The 22,504-nt window shown below is 39.6% G+C and overlaps 1 protein-coding gene across 1 annotated transcript in view; it reads right to left on the reverse strand.

Moving 5' to 3' along the window:
- Positions 1-16,168, reverse strand: part of LOC140196054 (neuronal vesicle trafficking-associated protein 1-like) — a 118,597-nt gene extending 102,429 nt beyond the window's left edge. The window contains exons 1-2 of the mRNA XM_072254762.1: positions 15,958-16,168; positions 15,112-15,245 (exon numbers count right to left, since the gene is read on the reverse strand). Of these exons, the coding sequence (XP_072110863.1) occupies positions 15,112-15,243 (132 nt within the window). The 5' untranslated portion in view covers positions 15,244-15,245; positions 15,958-16,168. The remainder of the gene's footprint in view (positions 1-15,111; positions 15,246-15,957) is intronic.
- Between the last annotated feature and the right edge of the window lie 6,336 nt (positions 16,169-22,504).

Genomic DNA, 22,504 nt, shown 5'->3' on the forward strand with positions numbered 1-22,504 from the left:
TAATTGGACATCAACCTTTTCTGAGGCTGTGCTCTCTGGTCCTAGACTCCCCCACTATAGGAAATATCCTCTCCACATCCGCTCTATTTATACCTTTCAATATTTTGTAGGTTTCGGTGAGATCCACCTTCATCATTCTAAACCCCAATGAGTACATGCCCAGAACCATCAAAAGCACCACATACATTAACCTGTTCATTCCCAGGAACATTCTCATGAACCTCCTCTAGACACTCACCAATGCCAGTACATTCTTTCTAAAACAAGGGGCCCAAAATTCCTCACAATACTCCAAGTGTAGATTGACCAATGCTTTATAAGCCTCTGCATTATATCTTTGCTTTTAAAACAAATCCTCCCAAAATGAATGGTTAACTTCTCAGTTGCCTTACCACAAACTCAATCCTGGAGGTTAACCTTTAGACAATCCAATACTAGTACTTACAAGTCCATTTGCACCTCTGATTTCTGTATTCCCTCCACTTTTGAAAATTGATTTATGACTTATTTCTTCTGCCAAAGTGCATGACCATACAATTCCCTACACTATATTCTATCAGCCACTTCTTTACACATTCTCCTAATCTGTCCAAATCCTTCTGCAGACTCCCTGCTTCCTGAACATTGCCTGTTCCTACACCTATATTTGTACTGTTCACAAGCTTGGCTGCAAAGCCATCAATTCCATCATTCAGATCGTTAACATATCATGTGAAAAGTAGCAGACCCAATACTGACCCCTATGAAGCATCACCAATTACCAGCAGCCAACCAGAAAAGACTCCCTTTATTCCCCCTCTCTTCCTCCTGCCAGTCAGCCAATTCTCTGTCTATGCTAGTAACTTTCCAGTAATACCATGGGAGCACCTGGTCAAAAGATTGAAAATCCAAGTAAGCAACATGCACTGACTCTCCTTGTGTATCGTGACTGTTATTTCCTCCAAGAACTCCAATAGATTTTTAGGCAAGATTTCCCCTTAAGGGAACCATACTGACTACAACAACACATCCATCACCTGATCCTGCATCCCTATTTCATTTAATTTGTTCCAATTTGGTATATTTTTAGGTAACAACTATTTAAAAAACCTTACCTGTTCTTATCTGCTATTCACCTGCGCCTTCTTGGCAAAGCCTCAGATCTTAGACTCCTCCACTGGCTCCCCACACATATACCAATCCAAAATGGCATCTGCCTCTCCTTGGTGAAGCCTCTTGAGCTAAAGTCTCATTTCCCCACTCTAACTCTGCTCACTCCAAAAAATAGCCACCACTCTGTTTAAATCACACTTATTTTTATTGGCTCAAGTGAAACTCCAACATAAGGGGATTTGCTGCTTTCAATTATTCCTGCTCTTGCACAGATCTCACTCTCGCTATTCCAAAGTTAAACTCATGCAATGTGCCTTGCTCTTCACTAACATATGCAATGAGATGTACTGTTCGCTAACAAACACGAGATTGACTATTCAGTAACACACAAATGATACTTGCTTGTTCACTAAAGTTCAATAAACTTGTTGGGTAATAGAATCCTACAACAAGGTGTCATTCTGCCATTTTTAAAGACACGGATGACCTGCTAATTACACAGGATAGCACCGCTCATTTAGAAATTCAGAGTTCAATGAATCTGCTGCAGGGAGAAATACAAGTGCAAGTTTTGTTGAGCAAGAGAACGTACTGCATACAAGTTAATAATTTATAGATAAATATTAAGTGTATTATTTAAAAAGTGATATTATTGTTTAATAAAATTCAGCCAGTTTTACACCAAACTTTAGAAAGCTCATTAAAAATTTAACCAGATCTTTGTTAAGAAACAAACAAAATCCACTGTAATAAATCAAGACATTAACAATCAGGGCTGAATTGCAGCTCAGTCCAGCGACTCAGGTTCGATTCCGATATCCAACATTGACACATAGATAGTACATTCTTTTTGCAAGATATGGATTTTCCCTAATTGCTCTGATTTCTCCCATATCCCAATAAAGTGCTGGCCAGTAAGTTAAAAGGCCACTGCAAATTACCCATAGTGTGGATGGGTGACCAAAGAATAAGAAAGAATGAATGGGCATATAATAGATCACAACAAAATAAAACGGGGACTGGAATTGATTAAATTGTTCTGACAGTGTAGCCTCAATATGCTGAATGACTGCCTTCCATGGTGTAAGGAAAAGCAAAATAATAAACTGCTGTGTGGACAAATGTTGTTAGACTGATTATTTACCAAAATGGAAATTATTTAAGGAAAGGTCCTTTACTGGCTAATGGATACATTTCTGAAGTTTCTCATTGTACTTTGATTAACACTACTACACCTTAAACACAAGAGATTCGACAGATGCTGGAAATCTAGAGTAATGCAGGAACTCAGCAGGGCAGACAGCATCTGTGGAAATGTATAAACAGTCAAAGTTTCAGGCTGAGATCCTTCTTCAGGACTGGAAACAAAGAGGAAAGATGCTAGAAGAAAAAGCTGGGAAGAAGGGAAGGAAAACAAGCTATAAGCTGATAGGTAAAGGCAGGTGGGAAAGGTAAAGGGCTGTATAGGAATGAATCTGATAGGAGAAGAGAGTGGACCATGAGAGAAAGGGAAGCAACAGTGACACTGGGGGAGGTGATAGGCAGATGAGGAGAAGAGGTAAGAGGCCAGAGTGAGGAATAGAAGAGGGGAGGAGGAGGGCAAAAAGAAAATTACCAGAAGTACAAATTGATGTTCATGATATCAGGTTGGAAGCTAACTAGATAGAATACGAGCTGTTGTTCCTCCACCCTCAGAGTGGCCTCACCATGGCAAAAGAAGAGGCCATGGACCAACATGTCAGAACAGGAGTGGGGAATAGAAATTAAAATGGTTGGCCACTGAGAAATTTTGCTTTTAGCAGATGGAGTGGAGGTGCTTGACAAAGCCGTCCCCCAACGTACATCGGGTCTCACCAATCTAGAGGAAGCCACATCGGGAGAACCAGATACAATAGACACCACAACAAATTCAGAAGTGAAGTGTTGCCTCACATGGAAGGATAGCTTTGGGCCATAAGTGGAGGTAAGGGAGGAAGTGAATGGACAGTGTAGCACCTTACCCTTGCAAAAATTCACTTCAACGCAGAAATATAACCAATCTGTCTAATTAATTGGACAATTCTTCCATTGCCCAAAAGGGCATTGGCCATATGCCTGGGGCACACAATTGGTTCCAGCATGGCCCCGGGAACAGTTTTTCCTGCAGGGAGCCTGGCTTGCTGTATTTCAGCATAGTTTGAGCACAGCTCAGGGTCTGCCTCAGAACAGACAGCCTGCCGCTCTCACAGGACAGCTTTGGCAGCTGCTGTTATTTCGCCCCCAGGTTCTCCTGCTGTCAAATCTGTTAGCTTTACCAAGCAACTGTGAATGTCTTTGACATTTAGTCAGTAACACATAGGACCTGTTAAAAAAAAAGAAAAACACCTAAAATAATTAATTTAATGCGTTGAAAAGCAGAATGAAAAAAACTAAATTTCTGAGATAACAAATGAATTTTTTTCAAAAACCCTTCTCTTGGCCATCATTATTTCCTATTCATCTGAATTAAACAGCTGTGCTTACACCAGATTTTAAAGTGGTACATTCTCAACTTCCATGTTTCAGAGCCTGGGATCTGGAAAAACGCAAAACTACCCCAATGGATTGCATAAAGAACCCCTAAATGGAATCTCAGTCAGTACTTCAGTACTGGAAACCAAGGCTTTCACAGTTAGCTATGATGTGACTGTTACTCTATGAGGAGAAAACCTGCCTATAATTGCAACCTCAAGATATTTCAAATCAGTTGCATATAACAAATTTATCTACCCGCTTGTTAAAAAAAAACTATTACCCACCAGTTTCAAGGCACTACCTCAATATTTTTGCTCTCCTTTTGCACTTAGTGTAATTTTTTAAAATATATTTTATTGTAATTTACAGTTTTTATTATTATGAATTTCAATATACTGGTGCCACAAAACAACAAATTTCACAATATATGTCAGAGATATTAAATCTAATTCTGATTCTAATCCACTATGCATAAACTATACTTCAAGTTAAATCAAGTTTATTGTCATTTAACTACATATATGTATATAACATATATAACGTGTATAGAAATGAGACAACCAGCGTGCAAAGCACAATAGTACACATGATAACTTAGGAAGGCAAGGATAAAATTTACCAATGAATAACACATAAATAACAAACTAAAGTGCATTAATATTAAATATTGTGAGGTACGGAACAGATTAACCATTGACACTTTGAACAGGATGTGGCCAGGAGTTCCAAAGCCTAATGACTGGTTTATTATCACTGGCATGTGATGTGAAATTTGTTAACTTAGCAGCCGCAGTTCAATGCAATATATAATCGAGAAGAGAAAAATAATAATAATAAATAAACAAATCAATTACAATATCCTCTCAGCTGTTCTCACAGTCCTTTGCTGAGGCTTCAGGTTTAATATTCAACTGCTTCCATACCAGATGGGAATGTAAGTTGTCAGAATGCTCTCAATGATGCTCCTGTAAAATGCACTTAAGATGGGGGCAGTGGGAGCCTTGCTTGCCTCAGTCTTCTTAGGAAGTCGAGACACTGCTAAGTCTTCTTGTTCAAGGAGGTGACATTAAGAGACCAGGTGAAGTCATCCATGACATGAACTCCAAGGAACTTGGTGCACTCAATTCTCTCTGCAGAGGTGACATTAGGAGACCAGGTGAGGTCACCGTGATGTGAACTCCAAGGAACTTGGTGCACTCAACTCTCTCTGCAGAGGGGGATGATTTGTCTGCACCTTCTTGAAGTCCACAGTGATTTCCTTTGTCTTCTCCACGTTCAGGCTTAGATCGTTCTTCTCACACAAATCCACCAGCCACTCCACTTCCTCTCTATACTCCATCTTGTCATCACTCTTGATAAGGCCTTACTGTTATGAAGTCAAGTATCCACTTGCAGAGGTTGGTGTTGAAACCGAGTGAGGACAGTTTCCCCACCAGTTTCTGAGGTATGATGGTATTGAACACTGAACTGAAGTCTATAAACAGCAGTCTGGCATATGAGACAGGGCAGAGGCTATTGCATCATCAGAGGATCAATTTGAGTAATAAGTGTACTGAAAAGGGTGCAGTGTAGCTGGGAGAAAGGCCTTAATGTGCTCCGAGACGAGCCACTCAAAGCATTTCATAATGGTTGATGTTAATGCCACAGGACAGTAGTTATTTAGACAGGTTACTGTCACCTTCTTTGTCACTGCAATGATGGCTCCCACCTTGAAAACCAAGGGGACAATGGATTGTTCCATCAGTCCACTGTGTATATGGTCATTCCATCAAAAAAAAAATTACAAAGTAAACTTTTCTCTTTAATCACCAGCTCATTTATCTTGAGAGAACTAGATGATCTGCACAAGAACAATTCACCATAACCTTTAGACTGCTTCACAATCTTAGCACCAGAAAAGTACATTGCCCAATAATAAAAAAGTTGCCACTTTCTGGTGCTACTGATAGAGCAAAAAGTTTCTATGACAAAATATGGACAGACTAAAGTCCAAAACTAAGAAATTCATCTGTGCATTTAATAACATGCATGAGATTGTTGTGCTATGTCGAAGTGAAAGAAAACCAGTCAGGCATGGGTCACATCCCCTGGGTGCAGGGGTGATGCTGGCTAAGTTATTTTGTGTTCCAAGAGGCCAACTTTGAACAGCTTTGTTACAGGGCTTTAACAGCTTGACCGTTCCAATGTTGCTCAAAGACAAGCGCTTCTCAGTACAATACAACAATTTCCTGGGCAACATTCCATTGAAAGTCACATCAGCTGCTTAATCATGATAATCATCCAAAAGTGCCCAGCTGAAATTCCACATCAGCATGCTTTGAACCAGAAGTAATTACAACTGTGTTCCACTACACAAACACCCAATTTTCTCAATTTGCTACTGGACAAAAAAAACAATGCATCCACATTTATATTAAAGCAGTTCTTGTCTGAACTACTTTAAAAGAGCTATTAATAAGTTATATAAAATCCTAAATAATAGGAATATAAAACATACTGATAAAATTATCCTCTCTGCAGTCCACATCAAAACTTAAAAGAACAGCATGAAAACCCAAGACACAATTTTAGTCCTTATCAACACTGCAGGTCTTGGGAAAATAACCACTCATAGTGTGGATTATTCATTTAACTTTCAAACAGAGTTTAAATTACAGGAATTAATCCTTATTCAAGAGGATATATGCATCCAAGTGGCATAATTATTGCTATCCCAATGTCATCAGATTAAAATATAAACTCTTGATCACCATACCAGTCAAAGACCGGTAAAACATGTTAATCAGGTGAAGCATAACAAAAAGGCCAAACATGTTAACATTAGTATTTTACCCACTATTGTTCTCAAAGGAAGTTGTAAACAATGTTTCAAAAACATGTAGGTTTCTTCTTTTCCTAGATTGTTTTGAATTTAGTGCCTTTTGTAAAAAAAATCCAAGGAATTCAACAGGGCACAGTGGTTAAACATCTATCACATGGAATATTTTTTCAGTTTTGTGTCAACATGCATTGAGTTCACTAGAATTGTTATACAGAAAGCAAAGTACATGGGATTAAATTAAAATAGAAATAAATTTTTAAACAACAATTATTAAAATACCTTTCTAAGGACAGACTAAATGTGTTTTTCAGATCCAGGGTGAATATAGCACAGCAGATATGATTTAGTTAAAAGTGAAAATATTGTATGAAAATGCAAAGTTCACACCAAGTCAGTCACATCTTGCATCTGTGAAATCTACAACAGCACTTGGCACAGATGAGCAGGGCATCATTGCTATCAACTTGCAAATAACCCATGGAAGTTGCCATTCACTTTATACAGCAATGACAGAAAACACTCAGCTTCACCATCATTACCATGAACTTGATTGCAAATCATGTAATCTTCATCACCACCTCTTATATTATTGAATAGTAACAGATATCAAGCAACACAAAGCCTAGAGTAGTTAACTGCAGTCTTTGCACTGCAAAACTGTACCCACAGACTATTCTTGGGGGTAATTGCAATATAATATTCTGATCAAGCACTGCTATCTACTTTTTCAAGGAAACATCAATCCTATAATGAACAATTGCATTATACATTCTGTTCAGAAGAATGTTGAAAGCTCACACATCAAACTGTCATTTTCCAACAGCTTTATAGCAAAATTAGCACTAGAGGCACATGGACTCTGCACAGTTACCTGGGTTTCTCCTTCAGTTCATTTCTTCCTTTCTCTGAAATTTCTCTCCTCCTGCCCCAATAATGGCACTGTTTCTCTGCTGGTTTCAGTTCTATGGAAATTGGACATTGCTCTTGTAACCCTTCAAGAGCAAGACTGGAGCACAACTGTATCTCACACAAATCCAATTCTAACTTCCTACACCAGCATTTTGGAACAGGAGTAGGTTTTTAGCCCCATTCCCTCCCTAAACTTGTTCTACCATTCCATTAATTTATGGATGATCTGCATTTTACCATGATCTTGGTTCCACAGCTCATACCACCTCTTCCCGAATTCAAATCTAGTGATCTCAGTGCCAATATGTTCAATTGATGACACATTGGGGAGGAGGAGAAAAATATTCAGCATTTCACTGTGTGACTGTGAAAGCTTGCTTCCCAACATCACCCTTAAATATTCAATGCCTATAAAAGTGGATAAAGCTCAATGAACATCAACTGGGATTCCCTCCCTAATGAAGGAACTGGAGTTTAAATGATGGGGTCTGATGTCACAGCTGACTTCATACAGCAACATCACAATCTAGACCAGTGGATTGCTAATTCTGTTTTTGAACAAAAGGCAAGAAAGCAATTATTCCAGCAGGTTTTTGGAGATGTGCTGATACAAATATACAGGCAATTTCCCCATCATGAGCAATTAAGCTTTCAGATAGGCTGCTTCATTAAATATCAGACCTAAAAGGCATTCATTTTTATAAATAACCCTGACAAAATTGTCAGAGGGAAGTGAGATTATTTACATTGCAGCAGAAGCATAATAAAACACAATAAGCAACATTGATCAAAATCTTCAAAGAGCTAGGATATAAGGGTAGCAAAGAAAGAGATGGAAAGGCAAATGCAAACCATGGGGCTAAATCATGGGCATGAATGGCACAATCAGTTACAGTAAACAAACCTACTAGTGAAGCAAGGTCAGAAACAGGTTTCAGAAGTAGAGAAAGCGGAGGCCACAGAGGAATACGAAAACCAAAATGACAAGTTGAGAATCATTTAAAAAAAAAACAGGGAGGTGCTGGCAATAAAGCATGCCTGCTCCATCATTAATATGATCCTGGCTGATTTGTAATCATATTTTCACCTTTGATCTCCATATCCTTAGATTCTCTGGACTTTAAAAGTTTTATCATTTAGTTTTGAAATACACGGCCTATAAAAAGTATTCACCCCACCCCACCCCCGAAGTTTCCATGTTTTGTTTACAACATTGAATCACAGTGGATTTAATTTGGCTTTTTTGACACTGATCAACAGAAAAAGAGTCTTACGTGTCAAAGTGAAAACAGATGTCTACAAAGTGATCAAAATTAATTACAAATATAAAACACAAAATAATTGATTGTGTAAGTATTCATCCCCTTTAATATGACACACCAAATCATCACTGGTGCAGTCAATTGGTTTTAGAAGTCACATAATTAGTTAAACGGAGATCATCGTGTGCAGTCAAGGTGTTTCAATTGATTGTAGTAAAAATATACCTGTATCTGGAAGGTCCAACTACTGGTGAGTCATTATCCTGGCAAAAACTATATTATGAAGACAAAAGAATACTCCAAGCAATTCCGCAAAAAGATTATTCAAAAGCACAAGTTAGGAGATGGATACTAGAAAATTTCCAAGTCACTGAATATCCCTCGGAGTACAGTTAAGTCAATCGTCAAGAAATGGAAAGAATATGGCACAGCTGTAAATCTGCCTAGAGCAGGCCATCCTCAAAAACTGAGTGACCGTGCAAGAAGAGGACTAGTGAGGGAGGCCACCAAGAGACCTGTGACAACTCTGGAGGAGTTACAAGCTTCATTGGCTGAGATGGGAGAGACTGCGCATACAACAACTGTTGTATGGGTACTTCATCAGTCACAGCTTTAAGAGAGAGTGGCAAAGAGACAGCCACTGTTGAAAAAAGCTCACATGAAATCTTGGCTAGAGTTTGCCAGAAGGTATGTGGGAGATTCTGAAGTCAGCTGGAAGATGATTCTATGGTCTGATAAAACCAAACTTGAGCTTTTCGTCCAAACAGACTAAATGCTATGTTTGGTGCAAGCTAGACACCATTCATCATCAAAAACACACTATCCCTACCATGAAGCATGGTGGTGGCTGCATCATGCTGTGAGGATGCTTCACTGCAGCAGGCCTTGGAAGGCTTATGAAGATAGAGGGTTTAAATGAATGCAGCAAGATACAGGGAAATCCTGATGCAGTCTATAAGAGAACTGTGACTTGGGAAAAGATTTGTTTTCCAGCAAGACAATGACCCCAAACATAAAGCTAAAGCTACACAGGAGTGACTTAAAAACAACAAAGTTAATGTCCTGGAGTGGCCAAGTCAGAGTCCGGACCTCAATCCAACTGAGAATTGGTGGCTGGACTTGAAAAGGGCAGCGCACTTACAATTCCCTTACAATCTGACAGAGCTTGAGCAGTTTTATAAAGAAGAAAGGGGAAAACTGCAGTGTCCAGATGTGCAAAGCTGATACAGACTTATCCACACAGATTCTTCTTACTTTATTTACTTTATTGTCGCTAAACAATTGATACTAGAGCGTACAATCATCACAGCGATATCTGATTCTGTGCTTCGCGTTTCCTGTACAAATCGATATTAAATATTAAAAATTTAAAAATATTAAAGACTCAAGGCTGTAATTGCTGTCAAAGGTGCATCTACTAAATACTGACTTGAAGGGGATGAGTAATTATGCAATCAATTATTGTGTTTAATAATTGTAATAAATTTAGACAAATTTGTAGAAATTTGTTTTCACTTTGATACAAAAAGGTCTTTTCTATTGATGAGTATCAAAAAAAGCCAAATTAAATCCACTGTGGTTCACTGTAGTAAAACAATAAAATATAAAGATTTCCAAGGGGGGGGGGGTGAATACTTTTTATAGTCCCTGTGTATTCAACATCTGAACTTCCAAAATAAACTTGCACCTAACACTGCACTCCAGAAATCAATTTGTTAGTGGTAATAAACAAAACAGAAAAAAACCTTGTACACTGTGTGCTGCTAAAACCAGATCAAAACTTTACAGTTATTATTTCCCTTAGTAGCTTCAGCCAAATAGATTCTGTCATTGTATCTGAGTTTACCTACACAACCCACTTGCATTAAAGACCACATTAGAAATATAACATAGAACAGTACAGGCCTTTCAGGCCACAATGTTGTGCCAAACTTTTTACCTATTCCAAGATCAATCTAATGCTTCCCTCCCACAAAGCCCTCCATTTTTCTTTCATCCGTGCTATCCAAGAATCTCTTAAATATCACTAATGTATCTGCCTCGACCACTACTCCTGGCAGCGGGTTTTTACCACCCACTGATCCCATGCAAGATAGAATTCTGGCATCCTCCCTATACTTTTCACCAACCACTTTACATTATGCCCTTTCATATTAGCCATTTCAGCCCTGGGTAAAATACATTGGCTATCCACTTTATCAATGCCTTATTACATCTTATATACTTAAATCAAGTTAACTCTCCTGCTCCTTAGCTCCAAAGAGAAAAGCCCTGGCTTGCTCAACCTATCTTCATAGGGCATGCTCTCTGGTCCAGGCAGCACTCTGGTAAATCTCCTCTGCATTATTTTAAAAGAACAACAGATTAGCAGTTTCAACATCCTTCCCATACTGAGGTGACCAGAATTGAACATAATACTCCAAGTATGGTGCAGAATTTTACAGAATTTCAACATTACTTCATGGCTTATGAACTCAATCCCCCAACTAATGAGAGCCAACACACCATACACCTTAACCACCCAGCAACTTTGAGGGATCTATAAACACAGATTCTGTTATCCCCCCTATTTCTCCACAATGTTAAGAATCCTGCCATTAACTCTGTTCTTTTCCTTCAAGTTTAACCTTCCTAAATGTATTACTTCATACTTTAACAGACTGAACTCCATCTGCCACATCTCAACCTAGCTCTGCATTCTATCAATGTCCCATTGTAACCAACAACAATGTTCTACACTATCCACACCACAACCAAGCGTCATGTCATTTGTGATTTTAGTAATATACCCTTCCACTTCCTTATCCAGGTCATTTATAAAGATCACAAAGAATCCCAGAATAGATCCCTGCTGAACACCATTGGTCACCGACCTCCAGGTGGAAGACACTCCATCTACTACCTCCTGTGGGCTAGCTAATTCTGAATCTACACAGCCTGGATCCCATGCCTCCCCTCTTTCTAAATGAGCTTACCAAGGGGAACCTTGCTGAATGCATTACTAAAATCCATATACTCCACATCCATTGCTCTACTTTTTTTCCAATTGCTTTTAAAAGAACAGATTAGCAGTTAAACATAACAACTGTACACCAGACTGCAGATTAACCATTGCCCCTTTCTAGGCAACAAAACACTTTCAACATCTCAGATTGATTCACTTGAGCATGATCTGACAACAAAAAAGAAATTGACACTCAGCCACCTTAAGAGCCAGAAAGAAACCAAAACTTTGATGAACAAATTTTAACAATTGTCTCAAAGTAGGAGACAGGAGGTTTGCTGCAAGTGAGAAAGCATTATTAAGACAGTGAAGAAAACAAAACATAGAACAGCCGAAATTGACGAATGTGGCTATTAGTAGAAAGAACATTCTGATGCTCTCTATAAAAATAGAAAATAATCATTCTTCAATTCCCTTCAGGACACTTGCAAACAAAGTAAAATTTGTCAAAAATGTAGAAATGACAATCAGCAGGAGACCAGTCACTGTTGGCTGACATTTCAGAAATACACAATGAAGCCTGATTTTGTTCTAGCTCATTGTCTCAAAGTGAATTAAAGCTGTTTTATGATATTTGACTATGAAACACATTAGAATTTTTTTCCAGGCAGTATTAGTTTTTATATCTTATTTTCTGATTGCGACATTAAGTACTGGTCTTAGCAGTACAATTTTGTGTTTACTGCCAGGTAATACTTAACATAGCCCAATGTCAAAATATTTCACAATGCTTCCATGAAGCACCATTGGGTTATTTTGCGATAGTAAAGACACTAGTTACTATCGTACAAATTGTCACTATGTAGGTACTCTGAGGAATGAACTGTACAGGTAAACTTTTCATCAACTAAAGCAAAGGGTACAAAAGCAAGAGTGCTACTTTAAATTCCAGTGAAACAACCATTAGGACACTACTAGAGAAATGCATTCAATTCTTGTCATCATATTTTGGTAAAGTTACTAAGTTATTGGAGTGAGGGGGCAGAGAGAAAAAAGTACTAGAAATATGTCTTCCCTGGAGCTAAGATCAAATGAAAATTTGGTGACAGTGTTAAAAAAAAAAATTGCAGCAGGTTAGGATAGGATTGACAGAAATAGTTTCTGCTAGTGGATGCCTCAAAGGCCAAGAAACACATAGTCAAGGTGATGGGTAAAAGGTACAAAATATTTCTTTGAAGAATTCACCGCCTGCAAGAGGGTAGAAATAAAATTAATGAGAATTTTCAAAGGGGATTAAAATAGACACATACAGGAAGTTAATTTACAACACCACAGAGAAATAACGGACCAGTGGGACTGACTAGACTATTTTTAGAGAACCAAATAGCCCTAATAAACTTGAGTTTTTAACAATTCAAATTAACATTTATTGTTTAAAACTTTAGACTGTTACTTTCTTAGTTCTTCTCTCTCAGGAGAGGATAGTTTGTCAAAAGATCATCAAAACCAAGAAGTGACCATTTATTGTTACATTTTATGTATTAGGAGTTTGTTTCAACAGTTGTAAGTCTGTGACATTTCATGCAAAGTATAAGATCTGGTGCATCACATCTTAAGTTAAATAAGGATATACACTCAGCGGCCATTTTAGATGAGTACATCTATACATCTGCTTGTTAATGCAAATATCTATTCGGCTAATCATGCGGCAGCAACCCAATGCATAAAAGCATGCAGACATGGTCAAGAGGTTCAGTTGTTGTTTAGACATCAGAATGGAGAAGAATGTGATCCAAGTGTCTTTGACTGTGGAATGATTTTTGGTGCCAGGCAGGGTAGTTTGAGTATCTCAGAAACAGCTTATCACCTGAGATTTTCACACACAACATTCTCTAGAATTACTTACTTACTGCCCATTATACCACTGGCGCTTAGGGCAGCAATGAAGGTTCCCCATCTTCATTGCTGTTTCCATAATAATTTGTTTTACCAATCAGGGTTGTTAGCCTTGAGCTGAACCCCAGAATCTGGAGGACCAGTAGAGCACTCTTAGTCTAGCCTCTACCCTTTGACCTGTTTGGCATGGGTGGCCCTACCAAGAACCAAAGAACAAGGCCCTGACTCCAGCCAACATAGCCTTCTGGGTCATTGAGGCACGCAAGCCTCTAAACTTTATAAAAAGTTTGTGGTCCACTCTAGAAGGTTTACAGAGAATGCTACAATAACTTTTTTTTAAATCAAGAGAGCAACAGCTCTGTGGGAAGAACAGCCTAGTTAATGAGAGAGGTCAGAGGAGAATGGCGAGACTGGTTCAAGCTGACAGGAAGGTGATAGTAACTCAAATAACCATGTGTTGCAACAGAGGTATGCAGAAGGGCATCTCTGAGCACACAACACGTTGAACCTTGAAGTGGATGGGCTACAGTGGCAGAAGACCATGAACATACATTCAGTGGTCACTTAATAAAGAGGTACACTGCATGCATAACATACATATTAAAGATGTTATTGCTTATTCTCATGGCATAGCTAGCGACAGATCAAATTATATGTTCTACTGATAAAAACTGTTAAGTATGGATCAACACACTGTGATAAGTATAGATAACAGCACATAGCTACGGTACAATCAGTCTCAGGATTTATTTATTTTTGAGTGTGGTGCAGAACAGAACTTCTATTACCTAAAGAGCAAAACATCCAGTTGCCAACATTGTTCAAATCTCAATGTTTCTGATTTTACCTGTGAACTGATCTGCCTCTAAGGCCATTCTTGAAGTGTTTTATACAATGAATATTCTGTAGTTGGAGGTTATCTTTGTTTTAAAGGATCTGCAAGTTGAATTCTGCTTTCTCTTCTTGTAAACAAACCAGTAAGAGGTCAGGAAGACCAGCAAGAAAAATATTTAGCTTTTTTTCCATTCCTATATGTTTTTATTCTTAATTTAATTCATGCAATATAAAGCATAACTGCTGGAGTGTACAATGCACCAACTGATGTGGGCAGGGTTGGTGACTCTTACCACATAATAAAACATGTATTAATGGAGATTGGTACTTGATGGTTAGCATGAAAATAGTGGGCGGAAGACCCAAATTCTGCAGAGGGTTAGTCCACAACTCTGGACTACAATGGATCTTCAACATAAAAATATGAGATTTAAACCAAATACTTGGTCCATCTCAGCTTCTGAAATCCCATATTCCTTAGATTACTTTCAGCTTAATTACCTCACACCAGGTGCTTCTTTTGTTCTAAGGTACCTTAAGGATAATCAAATATACATGCAGTGGAAAGTCCTGCAAGATTTGATAGTGAAGTTCAGAAATCACCTTTTTCTCCATAAAAAACATGTTTGAGTCATAGAGTGATGCAGCAGAGAAACACCCCCCCACCCAACCCGTCTATGCCGACCAAGGTTTCAATCCTTAAGCAAAAAAAAATATGAAATCACTTTCAATCCATGAAAGACCTGGCTGCCTTGTTTATTTTAGTGAAGAGAAGCAAATTACTGGCCCATCTTCTCTCCGCAAATACCAACAAGCTGTATTTTCTACATCCTCTATATGTTATAGTCGTTCAAGCTTACCTTATCAGGCGCCGGGAACTGCAGCTGGTTGACATCCAGTGGTGTGATAAGAGGGATGGTGTCAAAACCATCTTCAGGGGCTGCAGCCTTCCCATTGCTCTTGTCAGTCAGATTGTTTCCCAACTTCACCATGGCTGCGAACAATAGATGAGGAGTGTTTATTCTTCATTTTGAACTGGGGGAAAATCAACTACACCAATGGAGCTTTAAAGACACAGAATATGGAACTAGCAGCCTTCCGTCAGAATTCACTACAATCGCCGTCCTGGGACATCCGCGTGAAACATACGCATGACCTTTGGCAATTCTATTTATTTTAAACTACCTTTTTAGCTTATTCGAAAGAAAGGTGCTAAAGACGAAGGAAATCATGCTACTGTCAAACCTATCCACCGTTTGCTTCAGGAACCGGGGCACAAGCAAAAAAAAAACACTTGTTTGGATTAATCAACTAGAAAATTCAGGATTTTAATTTGACGCAGTGCAAATTTCCGCACAGATTATTCAGACCCGACGTGATTTACATTTTTACAAACAAAAGCGAATTACTTGTCACAATTTCAGAAGCAAGCAATCGTAAAATGCACTAAATGTCAAATGCATTTTGCTTCCTGTTCCTCAAAAGCAATTTGATTTTTTTATACATCGTAACCCAATTTACTGCAAGATGGAATAAATCTCGTTTAAAAATCACGTTGAACAATGCCGTTGTGTGAAAAGAGATGCCTCAGTAACATGGGAGCATCTTCTGTCTTGCTGAGGTAAGGCACGACAGAGCTAACTCGCACCCGTCCCCCCGCAAATTAAACCACGGAACAGAATTGTTTTGAAAGAAAGCCGCCTCACCTGATAATTCTTTCAAAAAATACAAAGGTTTTTTATTGCCTTCTTTGCAAAAGCCTTTCCCACTTCAGCTGGAAAATGGCGGAAAGTAGCTAGCTGAAGAAGCGTTGTCCAGGATGCAGTAAAGTCATTGATCGAGTTTGGAGAATGTTTTCATTTTCAAGCCTCGTCTGTGGTGACGCAGCCGCGCTGTCGGCAACAGAGCGGGCGAATATCTTACCGCTGCACCCACACCGCATCAGTTCACCAGCAGGTTTTATTTCTGAAGAGCCTAGGTTGTCGTTTTTTCTAATCTAGTTCCTTTTTTAAAAAAAAGAAAACCCCACGGGCAAACACTAAAGATAGCGCGGATGGTGCTGGAAATTAATATTTCAGTTCAAAGACCATACCCCGTCCGAGTGCCAAAATGTGTCTTGTGCGATCCGTTCTCTCTTAGGCAAGGGTTAAAAAAGACTGCCTTGCATTTACCTAGCGGCTTTATTTTTAACGCAAAAGAGTTTCACAATAATGGTTGGGGATTAAAATTTCACACAATCAATTAAATGGTATTAGGACAGTACCGTGGGGGTGTTGAGAAGCATTTTAAAAAGAGGTAGACGAGGTCTAAAAATGAAATTTCAGAGGTAAGGGACGGGATTTTAATTAATCTTTCCCTTTGTTCTCGTGTTAATGATGTTTAGTGAATTACAGACTAAGATTAGTGTATAATTAGCCTTGACGATTCAATGCAGTACCGAAAGAAGATTGAACTGGTAGGGATGTAGTCTTTCTTTTGAAACGCTGATCACTCTGGCATATATATATAAGGATACCAAAGAAATAGATTTCGAAAGTAAGCAAGCTCTCTTACTGTTTTACTAACAGTTACCCCTCAATTAACATCACAACAAAAAAAGGTGGTCTGCTTATTGTCATATTGTTGTCTTTGAAGTCTTGTGTCCATCTTGATTATGTATGACAAGAATATAAAGGTGACTACATATCAATTGTTATTAGGACATTCTGAAGTCCCAAATGAATGCAAGTTCAATTTCTTCTTTCATAAAAATAGGTCTGCAAATGGCATTAAGCTTATGGCCTGATGATGCTTAGCATGAAACATTTAACGTCCAAAATATTCAGATAAATTAAGTAGATGGACTAATCAATAGTTGATGAATTTTAATATTGATATGTGACACTGCACAAAAGAATGCACAATATGCATGACCATAGCAAAGGTAAAATGAATGTAGGTGCAATAGTTGTTCATTTCAATTGCTATTCAATTTACAAATGTGCTCAAAGTACTAGTAAAACTACCAAATATCTTAGGTATCGATTATTAGAAATTAAATGGTCTAAAACTGTTGCAGCTTGGTACATCCTTGAGTTCACCACATAAAAATACAATTTATTATAAATCACACTTTTGAGTCTGTTAAACCTACTTTGTGTTTCCCACTCTTTGACACAGTTTCATCTTAAATTTGACCATTGTAAGTTCAAGTGACCACATATATTCTAGAAATTGTTAAATGTCATTTCATATTTTTATCTTCCCAGCGCATTTTAATGGCATGCTATCTGCCAGCTCATCATCTTGGACTTGAGAGCAAGAACTTTTCTGATCATTTCTTCCTCAACTTTCCACCGGTTTAATATTAAATGCAAATTTAATTATTCTTCAACAGCATTGTGTATGGGAAATCAGACAGATTTTAACAGAGAGGAGCAAGGGACAGAAGGTTGGAGAGCACAAGAAAACAAAGAGGAGGAGCAATGGAAGACAAGGCTATTACCAGTCCCTTTCCTAATTATCTTCTGTATTCTGCCTCGTTTCTTCCCTACCGTGTTGGGGTTTAGAGATTAGACCATAACACATGCTCATCCTCCTTATCACCTCACATCTACTGAACAGGAGCTTTGTGCTGTGGAACAGGTTTTTATTTTTTAAAACTTCAGGTTAGCAACATGAAAGAAATAGTAAATTGAGCTAGATTTTAAATTGATTTAATTTTTAAATTGCTAATATTCTAATTCTACAACAATATTGCTTTGAAGCAGAAGTGATTGTTCAACATTGATGTAGAACCTGGTATATAAACGTACGAAGAGAAGTTGAGAAGAAGTATGGAGATCATGGGGTGCAGTGAATGACATGGAAGGAAGAACCACTAGCAGAAATAAGCAGTAGGAAGAGAGGTGAGGGAGCAAAACATCAAAATGAATATGACTTGCATCCAAGACCATTATTACTCTACCTTATGCAGCTCAGCTTTTGGAATTTCCTCTCTAAAACTTTTCACCTTGTAACCTTTCAATATGTCTTCGAAACAGGCCACTGCCCCTGGAGGTTTCAAAACAGCCACCATCATTCCAGTGCCCAAGAGGCCAACAGTAACTGGTCTAAATGATTACCGCCCCATACCACTGACTTCAATAATCAGGAAACTTTGTCATATGGTGTGAGCAGAATTAACTCCAGTTTAATGTGAAAAAGACTAAGGAGCTGGTGGTAGACCTGAGGAGAGCTAAGGTACCGGTGACCCCTGTTTCCATCCAGAGGGTCATGGTGGACATGGTGGAGGATTACAAATACCTGGGGATACGAATTGACAATAAACTGGACTGGTCAAAGAACACTGAGGCTGTCTACAAGAAGGGTCAGAGCCGTCTCTATTTCCTGAGGAGACTGAGGTCCTTTAACGTCTGCCGGACGATGCTGAGTATGTTCTACGAGTCTGTGGTGGCCAGTGTTATCATGTTTGCTGTTGTGTGCTGGGGCAGCAGGCTGAGGGTAGCAGACACCAACAGAATCAACAAACTCATTCGTAAGGCCAGTGATGTTGTGGGGATGGAACTGGACTCATTGACGGTGGTGTCTGAAAAGAGGATGCTGTCCAAGTTGCATGACATCTTGGATAATGTCTCCCATCCACTACATAATGGACTGGTTGGGCACAGGAGTACATTCAGCCAGAGACTCATTCCACCGAGATGCAACACAGAGCGTCATAGGAAGTCATTCCTGCCTATGGCCATCAAACTTTACAACTCCTCCCTTGGAGGGTCAGACACCCTGAGCTGATAGGCTGGTCCTGGATATTTCATAATTTACTGGTGTAATTTACATATTACTATTTAACTATTTATTACTATTTTCTATTACTATTCTATTACTATTATTTCTATGACTATTACTATTTACTAATAGTAATATTACTATTACTATTTCTATTACTATTTATTATTTATGGTGCAACTGTAACGAAAACCAATTTCCCCCGGGATCAATAAAGTATGACTATGACTACGACTATGACTAAGTGCTTTGAGTGGCCAGTAATTGATTGTGTAAAATTCCACCTTTCAATTATATACCTTTCCTGTTCACCTACCATAAAACCAATCCGCTATAATGCCATAGACTCAGCCCTCCACTCAGTCCTGTCCCACCTAGAAAATGAAGCCTCATGCACGAGGATGTTGTTCATTGATGTCGGTTTGTAATTTAAGCCTATCATCCCTCAGATACTGCTGACTCACAACTGTACTGCCAGACTCAGTTCAAACTGTTTCATCAAGTTCACCCATGGTTGGCTTCATCAGCAACAATAACGAGTTAGCATACAGAGAGGATGTAGAGAGGCTTGTCAAATGGTGTAAGAACAACAACCTGAGTCTCAACATGGACAAGACAAAAGAGATAGTTGTGATTTCAGAAAGGCATAGATTTACTACTTTCCATTGCACATCAGTGGCTCTGCCCTAGAGAGAGTTCAAACTATTGAACTCTGGTTAGCATTCAAGGACTCGGCAGCTAACCTCGATGAGTATGCCTCAGCTGTCACGGACTTTATTTGGAAATGCAGGGAGGACTGTGTGTCTCGCAAGACGATCCGGGTGTTCCCTAACTGGAAACCTTGGATGAATTATGAGGTCAAGTCCCTTTTAAAGGCTAGAGCTGCGGCTTTTAGGTCCGGGGATACCAGTCACTACACGAAATCCAGGCGTGAACTCCGGAAAGCCATTAAAGGCGCCAAGAGGCAATATCAAGCCAAGTTGGAAGCTGAGGCTAACCAAAGGGATGCCAGTAGATTATGACAGGGTCTAAATGAGATCACTGTGTGCAAAGAAAAGGCTGGGAATATCAATAACTGTGGCGCTTCTCTTCCTGATGAACTTAACGTATTCTACGCAAGATTTGAACAGAAGAGGAGCGTCCCGCTCCCTCCGGATGAACCGGACCTGGTGGCATCGAGATTCATCGTCACCGAGGAGGACGTTAGAAGGGCCTTCCTGAAGATAAATCCAAGGAAGGCAATGGGCCCAGATGGTGTCCCGGGATGGTTTCTCGGGGCCTGTGCAAGCGAGCTAGCTGGAGTGTTTGCTGACATCTTCAACTGCTCCTTGCTTCAGTCTAAGATCCCCTCGTGTCTTAGGAAGGCAACGACAATCCCAGTGCCGAAGAGGAGCAAGGTGGCATGCCTGAATGACTATCGACCTGTGGCTCTGACATCAATTGCTATGAAGTGCTTCGAGCAATTGGTTATGGCACACATCAACCACAGCCTACTGGTCAACTCGGTGCTTTGCATTTCGCCTACTGGAGCAACAGGTCAACAGCAGTTGCCATCTCTCTGACCCTACATTCCTCCTTAGAACACCTGGAGAATAAAGACGCATACGTAAGGCTCCTTTTCATTGACTACAGCTCTGCCTTTAATACCATCATTCCAGATAAACTGATTCCTAAGCTCCGGAACCTGGGCCTTAGCACTCAGATCTGCAGCTGGATCTTCAACTTCCTCACAGACAGGACCCAGGCTGTAAAAATAGGGGACAAGCTCTCCTCTACAATCACTCTGAGCACCGGTGCCCCACAAGGCTGTGTACTCAGCCCCCTGCTGTACTCACTGTACACCCATGTTTGTGTAGCCAAGTTTCCATCAAACTCAATATATAAGCTTGCTGATGACACAACAATTGTAGGCCGTATCTCGGGTAATGATGAGTTTGAGTACAGAGAGGAAATTAAGAACCTAGTGGCATGGTGCGAAGACAATAACCTATCCCTCAACGTCAGCAAGACGAAGGAATTGGTTGTTGACTTCAGAAGGAGTAGCAGACCGCACGACCCAATTTACATCGGTGGTGCGCAAGTGGAACAGGTCAAAAGCTTTAAGTTCCTCAGGGTCAATATCAGAAATGACCTGACTTGGTCCAACCAAGCAGAGTTCACTGTCAATAAGGCCCACCAGTGCCTTTACTTCCTGAGAAAACTAAAGGAATTTGACCTGTCCCCTAAAACCCTCACTAATTTTTATAGATACACCGTAGAAAGCATTCTTCTAGGGTGCATCACAACCTGGTATGGAAGTTGTCCTGTCCAAGACCGAAAGAAGCTGCAGAAGATCGTGAACACGGCACAGCACATCACACAAACCAGTCTTCCGTCCTTGGACTCACTTTACACTGCACGCTGTCGGAGCAGTACTGCCAGTATAATCAAGGACACGACTCACCCAGCCAAAACACTTTTCATCCCTCTTCCCTCCGGGAGAAGGTTCAGGAGCTTGAAGACTCTTACGGCCAGATTTGGGAACAGCTTCTTTCCAACTGTGATAAGACTGCTGAATGGATCCTGACCCGGATCTGGGCCGTACCCTCCAAATATCTGGACCTGCCTCTCGGTTTTTTTGCACTACTTTACTTTCCATGTTTCTATTTTCTATTTATGATTTATAATTTAAATTTTTAATATTTACTAATTTTTACTATTTTTAATATTTGTAATCCAGGGAGTGGGAAGCGCAGAATCAAATATTGCTGTGGTGATTGTACGTTCTAGTATCAATTGTTTGGCGACAATAAAGTAAAAAGTATAACTATTGGTGTGCACATAACAAATAATCTACCCTGGACCAACAACACCTCTTCACTAGTCAAGAAGACACAGTAGCATCTACACTTTCTGAGGAGATTGAAGCGTGCAAAGCTCCCGCCCTCATTCTAACAACTGTCTACAGGTTCACCTTCGAGAGTGTCCCATCTGGCTGAACCATTGTTTGTCACGGAAGCTGCAAGACCCTACAGAGGATAATAAAAACCATAAGACCATAAGATATAGGAGCAGAAGTAGCCCATTTGGCCCATTGAGTCTGCTCCACCATTCAATCATGGGCTGATCTAATTCTTCCAGTCATTCCCACTCCCCTGCCTTCTCCTCATTCCCTTTGATGCCCTGGCTAATCAAGAACCTATCTATCTCTGCCTTAAATGCACCCAGTGACTTGGCCTCCACAGCCACTCGTGGCAACAAATTCCACAGATTTACCACCCTCTGATTAAAATAATTTCTCTGCATCTCTGTTCTAAATGGATGCCCTTCAATCCTGAAGTCGTGTCCTCTTGTTCAGGACTCCCCTATCATGGGAAATAACTTTGCCATATTTAATTTGTTCAGGCCTTTTAACATTCCGAATGTTTCTATGAGATCCCCCGTCATTCTCCTGACCTCCAGGGAATACAGCCCAAGAGCTGCCAGATGTTCCGTATATGGTAACCC

This window comes from Mobula birostris, chromosome 4, assembly GCF_030028105.1.
Source record: "Mobula birostris isolate sMobBir1 chromosome 4, sMobBir1.hap1, whole genome shotgun sequence".
In the NCBI taxonomy this organism is placed as follows: domain Eukaryota; kingdom Metazoa; phylum Chordata; class Chondrichthyes; order Myliobatiformes; family Myliobatidae; genus Mobula; species Mobula birostris.